At 37.9% G+C, this 13,658-nt stretch overlaps 1 protein-coding gene across 5 annotated transcripts in view; it reads left to right on the plus strand.

Annotated features, from left to right (window-relative positions):
- The window catches only part of DMXL1 (Dmx like 1), a 175,765-nt gene that overhangs the window by 63,011 nt on the left and 99,096 nt on the right, over window positions 1–13,658 (plus strand). For all 5 annotated transcript variants that reach the window (XM_019517004.1, XM_019517006.1, XM_019517005.1 and 2 more), the window contains exons 8-15: window positions 1,278–1,467; window positions 3,481–3,649; window positions 6,517–6,729; window positions 8,635–8,888; window positions 9,000–9,684; window positions 10,326–10,447; window positions 11,045–11,134; window positions 11,421–11,523. In XM_019517004.1, the coding sequence (XP_019372549.1) occupies window positions 1,278–1,467; window positions 3,481–3,649; window positions 6,517–6,729; window positions 8,635–8,888; window positions 9,000–9,684; window positions 10,326–10,447; window positions 11,045–11,134; window positions 11,421–11,523 (1,826 nt within the window). The remainder of the gene's footprint in view (window positions 1–1,277; window positions 1,468–3,480; window positions 3,650–6,516; window positions 6,730–8,634; window positions 8,889–8,999; window positions 9,685–10,325; window positions 10,448–11,044; window positions 11,135–11,420; window positions 11,524–13,658) is intronic.

The following is a 13,658-nucleotide window of genomic DNA, read 5'->3' on the forward strand; positions in this document are numbered from 1 at the left end:
CCCCCCCCCCCCCCCCATGTAAACTGTTTCTCAATAATGAGATATTTACAACTCGACTTGGGATCTGAAGTTACAAAACTAGCTACGTAACTGTATGTTCCTGTGTCGTCTTTCAGCATTGTTCAAATTTCTTAGCTTTTGTTACATTTCCTTATAGCATCCTGTTTTTAAAACATGGGTGTCAAAGATATGGCCTGTGGTCTGGATTTGGCGCACGGAACCCCATCATCTGGCCCCTGGGTCTCAGAGTTGACTCATGTATGGTGCCCACCTTGGCCTTTCCAGGACTGGCACCTCCCCAGCCAGTCTGGAACCCATGCTGCACTGTGGGTGGTGCCTACTCTGGCCTGGGACCTACACTACATGTAGCCCACAACCTGGCTGGTCTGCTACTGCACTGCACATGGTGCCCACACTAACTGATCTAGGACCTACACTGTATGCAGTACCTGCTTCAGCTGGTCTAGGTGGAGTGGGATCTGGCATGCTGTGCTGTATCTGGCATGCTGGGTGGGAGAGGAGAGTATGGGGATATATGGGCTCAGTGCAGCCCCTGGGGGCAACCCACACCATTTATCTGGCCTATGGACCTACCTCTCACCAGTCCTCTAGCCAGGGGCCAGATGAGTCTGACACTCCTATTTTAAGATAAATCGTAAGCTTCTCTGAGTAGTGAATTTGGTCTACACAAGTTTTTACTTAGCCTAACACTATTTAACGGATCTTCTGGGATAGTTTGATACTGTTTATAATACAAATAATACTTGGAGGAATACAAATAGCATAGGAACAACATTTCTGAATGGCAGTTACAGCTTTACTATTATGCTGTATATGGCTTTGGGCATAAAACTTCACCTGTCCATATCACAGTTTCTATACCTGCAAAATGAAGGTACCGGTCTTAGTGGCACACCTACGATTAGTTAATATCTGTGAAAAAGCTTTGAATAAAACAGTCAGCAAACAAACTATTAAATTATTTCGCTAGTCCTAGCTGCATGATTAAATTTCTGTGTTAGAAACCAAGTTTGAGACTTATACTCATTTATTTTTAAAATAGTTTTAGATCTTAAAGTTGAGCATATCTAGTGTATCTATGTGCTGTTGAATCTTAATAAAATATTTTTGAGAGTATTTGTTTGGATAATGAAAGAAGAACTTTTTTTTTTTAATATCTAAATTCTACTGGTCTAATTTTGGAATTTTTTTCTTTGAATATTCTGATGCTCAGTATGTGTACCTGACTTTCACAACGTCCTTAAACTTTTTTTCAGTGGTGCTGTGTGTAATGTACTCCTGACTTGCTGCAAAGATAACGTGTGCCGTCTCTGGGCAGAGACTTTGTTACCAAATGATAGTCTGTTGTATGGTGGTGAATACAACCATTGGACTGAACCAGTGAACTTGACCAATAACTTCAAAAGAAATGCTTCTAGTAAGGAACGAATGCAAAATGCCTTAGAGGTAAGAACCACAGAAAGTATGACAGCAAGTGTTGTCAGCTGGGGGTATGCATACCCCTAGGGGTACTTAGAAAGGTGATAGGGGGTATATGCAGGGAGGCAGGGATGGAACAGGGTGCAGGAGCAAGGGCAGTGGTGTCCCTCTGTGGGGCAGGGGGGTTGCACACGGCAGCCACTGCTGCCACCCAACATCCTGTGCTACCACCACCCTACACGGCCGCCTTCCAGGAGCAGGGCTAGGGAGGGAGGGCAGCGGCACCCCTCTGTGGGCTGCACAGACGCTGCCCGACCGCTGGCTCTGCAGGCTGCTGACGGGCAGCGCACAATTGGTCAGGCGTGAGGCCCGTCAACAGCCCACAGAGCCAAACATGCAACTGGCCATGGAAAAGTGGGGCACGTGGCAGCATGGGGCAGTGAGTAGTGCCGATGGCCGCTGTGTGCAAGCACCTACCCCTCTGCGTCCAGCTGCCACCACCAGAAGGGGTACACATGTGAAAAAGGCTGAAAACCCCTGTACTACAGAATAAGCAAGCCTCAGCATCTCACTAAAATGTCACCCCGGGTCTGCAATTCCTTGCATAACAGCCCTTCCAAACTGATTTTTAAGACAAATGGAGGTGTCAAGTGAAATGTCCTCCCACTTCCTTTTTTTTTCCTGCTGTTATAACCCTCTCTTCTTTAAGAAGATAAGTGTGAATCCGTAGGTCTTGCAGGGTAGAGGTAAAAAAAATGGAATGGTACCTTCCCGTGTATGTTATGGCAGCAAGATAGCATTTGAATATATTTTTCCCCTCTCTCAACTAGTGCTGATTTTCTGAGGTAAAGTACTCTATAACTTCTGGGAACAAGATATATGTGGAGGAGAAGCCACATGCTTGTGTGTGCATCAGGGGTGGGTAATTATTTTGGTTCATGGGCCACAGAGGGAGTTTGGACAAGTTGTCGCTGGCTGTATTTTGCTCACCTGTGGTATAGATACTAAGGAATCTAGCACTGGGTACCTGTAATACAAGCTGTATAGATACCTCAGAGGTTGTGGAATTAATAAAATAAGGGTACTATTGATGTGGGCAGGCTCTGCATGGGGATATATGCATACCAGGATATGCTGCCGTTGCTCCCACTACTTAGCTATATCCTGCACCAAACTGATATTTGTACTATTTCAATGCCTATATACCATATCAAGCCTGAATGGACTTAAATTGTAACAATTTTTTAAATTTAATTCAGTAGTATTGTAGGTAGCCATATCCCATCTTTAAACTGTGACGGTTTTCCTTGAAAATACTTTTTAAAATTACTAGGTTTTTAAAAAATTAATTACGCCTATAGTGTAAGAATAAAAATATTGATCCTACCCATGGAGTCTTGGTTAGAGAACATAAGAACTGCCATTTACTGGCTCAAACCTTATCTGGTATCCTGCATCTCACACTGGCAGAGAGTAGATGTTGAAAGGGAGAGTGAACAGGGTATGACTAAGGTTTTCCTCTGTTCCTCTCCTACTTACAGCCCCCAGCATTACAGGAATAGAAAGTTCTGATTCTGAAGCTTATACCCCTCTCATGAGGGAGGATCTAATTGTAGTTTGTTTCCATTATTCAACTATTTGAAAATCTTGTTTATATTTTCCATTTTAAAAGTGCTGTAGGGTACAAAACTGTGCTGCTTGATTTAGTAGAGTATGAAGGCTATAGATATATTGCCCAATACTTTGGAATAAAAAAAAAAATCAGAACGGTTCTCCCATCAATGGCATGACAATGCGTAAGGGCCTTTGTAGAAGATTCTAAAGTCATCTTTCTACCTTCTGTTCTTTTCTTAATAGAAGACTTGTTCAGAATAGTATATTGTGTAAATTAACCATGTTTTCCCTTTTTAAAAGCTATTTTAGTTTAGAATACCACATGATTTTTCTCTTGAGGAAAAACTCTATAGTTAAAAAAAAACCAAACAAACAAAAAAAAACACAATAAAAAAACCCCAACTTTTTTTATTTTTTCCTCCCCAGTTAAATCTGAAACACTTCCGGCGAGGGAGGAGAAGGTCAGGTGCAGTCACAGCCCATACTGGATACTCACCACATCAACAAGATCCTCATGATGTTCATCGAAACACTCCTTTGCATGCAAATGCACTCTGCCACTTCCATATTGCTGCCAGTATCAACCCAGCTACAGGTAACAAAGAACAAATAAGAATTTGCAACAGACCTGTATACTTTACCATGTGTATCATGAGTCTGTTGATATGACCACAGTAGAATTTTTCCCACAAGATGCTTGTTGCTTTCATTGCTTGGATGGTTGTACCTTGAAGGTAACTGTGTTGCATATCCCTTATTTTTTCTGTGCCTGAATTTACTCTAATACAAATGTTGAGCACTTGCAATTGCAACCAAAGTAATTGGAGAGTGCTGGGAATGTATAAAGTGGTATATAATGTTAAGCATTAAAAAAAAATGGGTCTTCGGGTTTCTCAAATTGTGTACCCCAAATTGAACACTTTCCCATCTTTAAAAGACAAAGTTTGTGCATTTTCAAGTTATGTACAGCTGAGTTAATATTTTAAGCACTCTAGTATTATAGTGGTGAGCACCATAGAAATGACAGAAGAAACAGTAATTCTGTCTTCATAAGTGCTTAATATGCTAAAAATAAGGCATGAAAAATAGCACTGAAAGCTGAAGGTAAAACTGAATTTTTTCCAGTTATTTCTCCTGGACACAGAGTTCAGTTGCCTGATATCACAGGCAATTACAGCATCATATATCCCTTTTCATAAACTGATCAAGCTGTATCTTACAAGAAGGTTTGGATCCCCTATCCCTATAAGATGATTATAGTATCTTTGTGTAAGGGATTTTTTTTTTCTAATTTTTCAGCCTAAATTTTTTCATAACCAATTTATATCTACTGGATCTTGTGCTTGACATGCCTCAGAGCTTAAATAGTTCTTATCCCTCCCAGACATTTTACCCTTTCATTTATTTATAGGCAGAAATCAATATTCCCTTTCAGTTTTTTTGTTTTCCTATACAAAACAAGCCAACTTACAATTACTCTCCTCTTTTAAGATAGAATTACCATAGTTACCCTTTGTACTTCTTCCATTTTTTCACCTTTCTGGAACAGATGAAGTCTCACCAGCACCTTGTACTGGCTTTAACATTTCTCTGTCTCTACTGGGAATGCTCTGACTAATGCATCCTAGGATCACATTTTGTCTTTTTCAGTAATGAGGCATCAGATGTGATGCAGCCATTTTGTGACCAGTTAATACACTCAGGTGTCTTTTGTGTCCTTCCTGACTGATTAGGATCGTATCTTTATAGTAGAAATGCTTATCCCTAAATTGATCATCTAGTGTATAGTACCATTACATTCAATTCAGTTTCTTTTGCTGCTGTTCTGAAGGCCATCTGATTCTTCTTCTGTGATAACCTGATCCTCTGCTCTGTTGAAGTTTCCCACACTATGCATATTAGTTCCTGCCCTCCCAAAGGTGCATATTTAGCAGACTAAAAGTTTTTTTTCTGATCTAATTAAGACCAGGAGCATATGTGCATTTTTTCATATTTGAAGGATGCTAATCCAGCATCCCCAGATGCCACCTCTCACTCAATTTCCTCCACAGTGGGATGTATACTCTCTGTTACTAGGTGTTGCACTTCAGGGTTTATCCTTCTAAAATGTAAATTTGTCTTTACCTGGGAGGACCTTTTCTTGAGTAGACACAGTTCTTTAGATGCTAATTCTAAGCAATTACTGCATTTCAGCCTTTCCTAGGTGCCAGAGAGACTCATTATCATATTTTGCAATCTTGGTCCTATTATAACATTAAATAAATTCATATTATATCAAATACAAGAATTCATGCAGACGTAAGAATGGTAAAATTGGCCACAGTTTCCTGCTACCCAACTGCAGAGATTATGCATGCCATATTGGTAAAACAACCTCAAGAAATCATGTGTCACCCCCCACAAAACCATAGACCTCAGGGGGGTTCATTACAATAGTTCTTTTCAGTAACGTCATGAGCATTGATTTTTCATCAATGCCAGGTTAGTCTCTAAGGTGCCACCTTGCCCTGTCTTTTGGTATCAATGCCAAGTGAACACCATTCCACCTCTACACTAGGTAAGAGCTGGGTTTCAATAGAAAAAATAACATGGGTTAATGTAACTATAGACTGTATGATCATGTGTATGTGTATGAGCACAGGAACAGCGAAATAAAACTGCCTTGTTTTAAGTCCTTGATTTTTGTACTTGAATGTTATTTTTCATATCTGTTTTGTTTGCAAAGTAAAGAATAGTAAGTATTCCTATTATTAAACTGGTCAAGTATGACTTCATAAGGTCTGTTAATAATGGCACTCAGCTATTTATCTAGCCCTCTTTCCCATAGCTCATAAATATATTTAAAACGGATAATTCTGATTCCAAAGTGTGCAATAATTACTGCACAAGTTAAGGCATCTGCTTGGAATGGAAGACTGCTAATTTATGAGTTGGTAAACTTTAGTTGGAAGACAGGAAGGAAGACTGGCTTTCATTTCCTATAAAGCACTGATTCTCAACTGGGGTGCCACAGTATCAGTCATCTTACCCTTGCTAAGAAATCATCAGTGACAATCAGCAGCACAATGTCAAGTTATTCGATCTAGTTTGGTCACCAGAAATCTTCACAGCTGTGGCAGTACAGAACTCCACACACATGAATTTTATCTTGTGTGGAACTCAGTACGTATAATTTTTTTTTATACTGTGCCATAGTCTGTAGTGTTGGATACACCCCAAGTTTCTCAGAGTGTGTTGTTATGGAATGCAGAATCACAACCTCTATTCCACAAGAGATTTTTGAGATACTCAGCAAAACCCCAGTCGGGGAGTTTTGTTCTGCCTGGCAGTGATAAAATTGCCATAAGTGTAGTAATAAGTTGTTGCATAGTGGTGTAACATGCCCTTTTATACTGGATCAAGGAAAACTTTACTGGGCCATTTTCTATTTTGGAAATAATTTTTTTTTTTTTTTAATCTTAGACATTCCTTTACTCCCTTCAATCACATCTTTGAGTCTCAGTGAAAATGAAGAGAAAAGCGGGCCTTTTGTTGTGCATTGGCTCAACAATAAAGAGTTGCATTTTTCCTTGTCCATGGAAGTATTTTTACAACAGATTAAAAAGAATTTTGAACAACATTCTTCAGAAACCAGCACTGAAGAGTCTAATCAGATAGATGGCAAATCAGATGAAGGTAAGATGCATATTGAAGATAATGAGATGCACTATATAGTCTAAGGCAGTGGTTATCAACCTTTTTTGTACTGGGACCCATTTGTAAGCATCAGTGGCCTATCCTGACCTAGTGCCGCTCACTCCTGATCCACTGCCCTCTGCCCCCAGGCCCTAGCATGTGAGGCAGGGTGGGGTGTGTGTAGGGGCATGGGAGGCCCCAAGCAGCCCCTTGCAGGCTGGAACTCTGCCAGCCTGCAAGGGAAGAGCCATGATTTCCAACATTTTTCTCCTTTAAAAGAGAATCGATTTTTAAAGTGTTCATGACCCTTTCATATGTTCTTGTGACCCACGGGTTGAGAAACGTTGGTCTACGGGCCACTTAAAAAAAAAAAAAAAAAAAAAAAAAAAAAAAGGCACCTGAAGTTGCAGGTAAACACATAGGAATTTTCAGAATCCACCTGAATGCCTAAATACATTTTTATAATGTGTGGGAAGTGTGTGTAATTCACAGTTTCAAAGCTCTCTTTGGTACAAGCAAATAATATTTGTTTAAGTTTTAACTTGATTAAGTTGATAGTATTTTGCAAGCGTATCATGGACTGACAGGCTTCTGGGAAAGAACATTTTAATTTCCTTGATAAAGTTTATCAAAATAGATCTACAGAAGTTAATGCACACATTTAGGAGATAAAGCATTCAATGTGTTACCTGATACTGGCAGTGTGTCTGTGGTCTTCTAATTGTAAGTGTATTAGTGTAGGCTTATAAGCACCTGTTGGCTGGGAATGGAACAGTGGAATAAAGGAAAATGTGTAAAGAGCTCAGAATTCTGTTCTGTGATTTCTTAAGTTAGGTAGAGAGTTCATGTAACTTCTCGATAGCTTGTTTTTTCATTAAGTTAGAAATGGCTGGTGTTAACAGTGTTTTGTTTTTTGTTTTTAAAAACACTTTCAACCAGAGGACCATGTGCTTTTTCTTTCAAGGATGATGTACCCTCTGGTACTGCAAAATATCCGTTTTCTTGAAAGTAGTGTCCATTACAGCTCCTCATGTGCTGTGATGGCACTAACTAGTTGAGATCGTGCTTTGTTCCTTTATCTTCTGCTGCCTATATTCTTCTTTTCCTGCAGCTCTGCAGGCAGAAGACCAAAAGTGGTCTCCTTTGTCTTGTAGTTCAGCATGTGAGATTTTAAAACAATGTTTTTAAAACTACTTCTAGCATGATTCTGTAAGTCACTTGAGTAATGGAAATGAGTTTTGCATTAGTGAAATGTTAACAAAATTTGTGGGCTTGAGGGGTTTGGGGTTTTTTTGTCCCATGTCCCCCTGCACCTTCTTCAGCCACTGCTGGAGAGTATTTACAGCTAAACACATATTGTTTGCATATAAATATTTAAAAATTTAACCAGACACATGTATTGCTCACAACTTGTAGTGTTCACAAAGCTAAAATTTTGGTCTCAAGTTTTTACCTGTTCAATTTAAACTGTTACTTGGCTGTTCTAGTGTTTTAAAACTTGATTAACTTAAAGACAGAGAATAGGAACTTGATGTGTTTTATTCTTGAGTTCTTCTGAGATTTGTTTGTTTGTTTGTTTGTTGTATTTCTCATGAACATTTATTATGACTTTGTTTTAAAAAAGTTAGAGCATACATTCTCATATACTTTTAAATTCGTATTTTGTTTATCAATTGATTATACTTAAGAGTACCCTTCTTGGGTGGGGTAAATATTTGATTTAGTGATTAAATCCTTGACTTTTTAACTTTGTTTAAATCTTGTTTGTTTGGTTTGTTTTTTTATGAGTAGTTTAAAGAGAGGGCCTTGTACGACCTGCCAATTTATTATGTATATGATTTGTGACTTTCAATTATAGCTTGAACGCATAGATTTCTTTACAGTTCATGCGTTTCCCTCTACTAGAAGCTGATGAAAATGTGGAGGATCAAAAAGCAAACCAAGAAAAGAAGGAACTGAGCGATGAAAGAGCTGTTCCGAATTCAAGTTTTGTTCTTTTACCTTCTGCTGCTATTGATCATGAGATTGAAATACTACTGACTGAATGGAGTAAAAATGCTGACATGCTCTTTAGTATTCATCCTATGGATGGTTCATTGCTGGTATGGCATGTGGACTGGCTAGATGAATACCAGCCTGGTATGTTCCGCCAGGTGCAGGTACTGTTGTTTTTCTGGATTAAGATATGTGCTTCTGTTCAGTTAGAAGTATGTTAATATCTACCTACTAATATGTACTTTTTTTCCTCCTCCCCCCCGCTTTAACTCTAGGTATCCTTTGTTTCAAGAATTCCAGTAGCTTTTCCTACAGGTGATGCAAATTCTCTTTGCAGAAGTATAGTGATGTATGCTTGTACCAAGAATGTTGACCTGGCTATTCAACAAGGCAAACAAAAGCCACCTGGCCTTGCACGCTCCTCATCTATGCTTATCTCTTCCGGCCACAGTAAATCAACCAACAGTTTAAAATTAAGTATCTTCACTCCTAATGTTATGATGATTTCCAAACATGCAGATGGTTCTTTGAATCAATGGCTAGTCAGTTTTGCAGAGGAATCTGCTTTTTCAACTGTGCTGAGTATTTCGCATAAATCCCGATATTGTGGTCACCGTTTTCATCTAAATGACTTGGCTTGTCATTCAGTACTACCATTGCTGCTTACAACCTCACATCATAATGCTTTAAGGACACCAGATATCGATAGCACCAAACAGACAAATGACTCTTTAAATTCTGGCGAGTCTCATTTAAGACCTCAAAATACAGGAACTGCAAGTGTAACGTCCCAGGATCCCAATGCCATTTACAGTGAGCTTATTCTTTGGAGGGTTGATCCAGTTGGGCCTTTATCCTTTTCTGGTGGAGTTTCGGAACTTGCACGAATAAACTCTCTTCATGTTTCGGCGTTTTCGAATGTGGCGTGGTTGCCTACCCTTATACCCAGTAACTGTTTAGGTGAGTTTTCCCTCTTACTTTTTGTAGTGTGTTAAAGTTGTAGAGTTAAAAGTAGTATGGACAAAAAATAAACTAGTATGAAGCATTTAGGATGTTGAATGTATTGATTGGATATTTATCTGATGGTTTCTAGAGTGTTGGTTTTCTCAAAAGTAAGTTCAAATACAATACAAATATGTGTAAGTCACTAGATATTTGTATGATATTTACTTTGGTATTTTTGAGAAAAATACTATATTCTGCTTTCCCCTTCTTTCTGGTGCCATGTATACTTTTAGTGTTATTGGCTGGTAAGGACAAGGTCACTTCTCTTTGTCTACAAACGTACAAGCTAAATTATATAAAATATGCATATAGTGTAGTTCTTGGTCAGAGAAGAGGGTGGAGTTTAAAACATTAATATGAACAAGGAGGACTGTGTGTAGGAGAATCTTGTTTTCTTTTGTTCTCTGTATTTTTAGTAAAACTAAGTTTGGTGTCAAAACTGTCTGGTTCTTTCATGTACATACAAGTAAAATCGCCTGAAATAGTTTTGTTCTGCTTTAGTATTAAATAGTCTTGTTTCTTTTCACTAAAAAGTAGGAGGGCTGATGTTCATTCAGCTAAATTTTGCATTGATTGCTAATTCACATTTTTTTCAGGAGCCTACTGCAATTCTCCGAGTGCTTGCTTTGTGGCAAGTGATGGACAGCATTTAAGATTATATCAAGCTATAATAGATGCTAAGAAACTTCTTTGTGAGCTCTCCAATCCTGAAATTTCTGTAAGTGTAAAAATATTTATTTATTTATTTATTTGGAGTAGACATGTAAACTCTGCTGCTTTAGGTGGAAAATCAATAAGATGCTCCTTTTGCAATCAGTTACTACCTGGAACATAAACATCAGATTAGACTTACAGGTTTTGATCATTTTTGTTTAATAAATATGTTGTGATGATTGGCAAAAGTGGGAATATTAACCCTTGTGACCTCACCAAATTTCAACCTAAACTCAGTACTGAAAATTATGTATGTGGCTGCTCTTAACTTGTCTGTGTGCATTGTAATACAGTTTTCAAGTCAAGGTGCCAAGTGCCTTATTACCATCATAAAAATAGGCAGCCAATTTGCATCTTTTTTTGTGATCCATGTCGTACAGAGGGAATATTAAAATAAATAAATTCACCCAGTTTATATCAGAGTTTCCATAGAACATACATTAAGCTTTGATTTAATAAACTAAATTATTAACCCTGACTATGAAGAAATTAAATGTAAGCAATAAAACTGTTATGCCAAAATTAAATTGGTTGAATATTTGTAATTTTTGTAAATTTTACTGTTGACTTGAGCATTACTTGTATTACTGCTTTTTTACAGAAATATGTTGGTGAAGTTTTTAACATCATAAGTCAACAATCTACTGCTAGGCCTGGATGCATCGTAGAGTTGGATGCCATTACAGAACTTGTAAGAGACTTTTCTGTATTCACTGTGCATCACATGTGCAATTTTCTTCACCTGTTGATGAAATCCTCAAAGATTAATTCTTACAAAAGCTTATTTCACACTATCCTCTTGACCTAGTTTTTGCTGACAGTCAGAAAGAACTTGGATATTATATATATTAGAAAATGTTGCTATGTCTGAAAACTTTTTGAAATGTAATGTAGGAATAACTCCTGTGATGAGAGATTTGAATCTTATCTCAATTATATTTTACAGCAATCAGCTCTTTAATTTATCTTTTATTTAGTGTGGCAGAAGAACACAACTTCTTCACGTTTTTCACGAGGACTTCATTTTGAATAACCGGGAGGAGAAAATGCCTGGAAAGAAGAATGATTTATCAGAGTCTGGTAAATCAGCATTACATATCTAATACAGTAAATGGTGAAGAAAGAATTGGATATACTAACTTGTATGAGAATTGGGGTTTATTGCACATCTTTTCTGTGGCAAAAATTATACATATATTTTACTAGACTATAAGATTAACATATTGAGATGAAATAACAGGTAAACAAATTATTTTCCTCTTCCTTGAAAGTAACATTTCCCAAGTGCTGAGACAGAACAGCATTGTGTCCAATACCCATCAGATGCATTAAGAAATGTACTGAACTACTGATGGCATTAGTGCAGAGAGAGGTACTTGTTGAAATAATTTGTTTATAAGATAAGACCCATGCCGTAGGATCTGAGAGAGAGACATTTTAACATCATGGTTCACTATGGTGGTCTAAAAGTCCACATACGTATTTAGTCACTATTTTCAAAAGTTGGCAGAAGACATTATGGAAAAATGTCACTCCCTTGAAATTACATAACCATTCCTTTTGAGCTGTACAGTAAGTCAGAGACTTCCTGTATAGTATAAAATGATTAAATACAATTTTAGTTACTGTATGCTCCTATAGTAACAGGTCTAAGAGGTTCCATGTGTGAAGATATTTCTAAATCCACAGAACTGGCTTTAGTAACAAAAAAAAGAAATTATAAGTGTGAACCACTTCTGTACTTCATAACCTGCCAGTAACTTGTTAAATATAGCAGATCTAATCCAAGGTACCTTTTTTTCTTTAATTAAACATACAGTTGTCTTCCATAATTCTCATCCTGGGTATGATCGTAAACTGCATCTGATTGAGGGCCTGTTAGCAATGTGGTGGGGGCTGCTTGTGGCAGGGTAGCTCCTATAAAACACCACAGTATTGCAACCCCCAAAGTAATGTGAATATAAGGTGCCTTAAACTCTAGCCCCCACTGCCTTGTGAGTACTTGGTTGGAAAAAAGCTAAGGGACATCACCCTGAAAGAAACATGCTCTTGCTGAGGTGCTAGGCAGTCAGCAGCAGTACTTACCTGTTTCTCTCTGGCAGAAGCTGCAGCCATTGAGGTGCTGATGTCTGGACTTGATCTGGCCTATTGATTCTATCAGGGTGGATTTGATTTTAAATCAGAATTGATTTAAACCACAATTTAATCACTGGTCAGGAAGCTTTGATTTATTCATTGTTTTCAACAAAAAGTACATTCTTGTTTGATATAGGGCTGATGGGTAGGTAGTCAGGTCTGTTATCTCTGGAGACACAAATCCACAGGTTGAGAACTGAAAATAAGCATCACAGAGATGCTTAATGGGATCGTGTAGACTGAGCACTAGGTCCCATTGAGTAGAGTGGTTTTCTTTAATCTTTGCTAATCTATAGAGGAGCCTCTGGGAACCCAATAAACTTGGGCCCCTAATATAGTCTATGGCCTATTGTGACTTATTTATATTTTTTTTCTAAAATGTTACATGAATGTGTTGTCTCGAACAGTATATAATTAGAAATTATAATGCCTATTCCATGATGAGATCTTTGAGCTTTAACATACTTTAAATTAAAACTATCTTTCTATAAGTTTTTTTTAAAAAGCATCTTACATTTTTTAAACTGATTAATTTTTTTTTAAATATTTTATTTATTTTTAAATTGTTTATTTTTATCCACCCTGGATTCTGTTTCAGTGGTCTGAAGAGGAGGGATGGTAGGTCTTGGACAGCTCCACTCCTCCATACTTTTGCCTAGGTATATACATCAAAGTTCTTGGTGTGATGGTTGCAGGACGCCATATAAGCATGTCCTTTTATGTGAACACCGTGATCCAGGGGGTTGACAGCTGCCTACTACTACTAACTCTCAATGTTAAACTTTTTAGAAAGCAAATAAATAGGCCCACAAGCTTTTCTTTGTTTGTTTGTTTTTTTTATTTTGATCTCCTAGTACAGTTATTTTCAGTTAATGGACCATGAAGGTATTGCAGGTAGACCAGAGAGGCAGATGCAGGGGGCTGGAGGTTCATTTAAGTGCCAGGCAGCATTGTGCTGAGAATTGCACTGCTTACATACAAGTTACTTCCCAAATGAGGAGTAACAGGAGCTTTTTAAGTGTGATGCTGTTGGCTCTGCTGAGAAGCAAGGCTTAACTGCTTGATGCTGTACCTAGTGT

Source organism: Gavialis gangeticus, unplaced genomic scaffold (genome assembly GCF_001723915.1).
Source record: "Gavialis gangeticus isolate Ggan-Ray unplaced genomic scaffold, GavGan_comp1, whole genome shotgun sequence".
In the NCBI taxonomy this organism is placed as follows: Eukaryota; Metazoa; Chordata; order Crocodylia; family Gavialidae; genus Gavialis; species Gavialis gangeticus.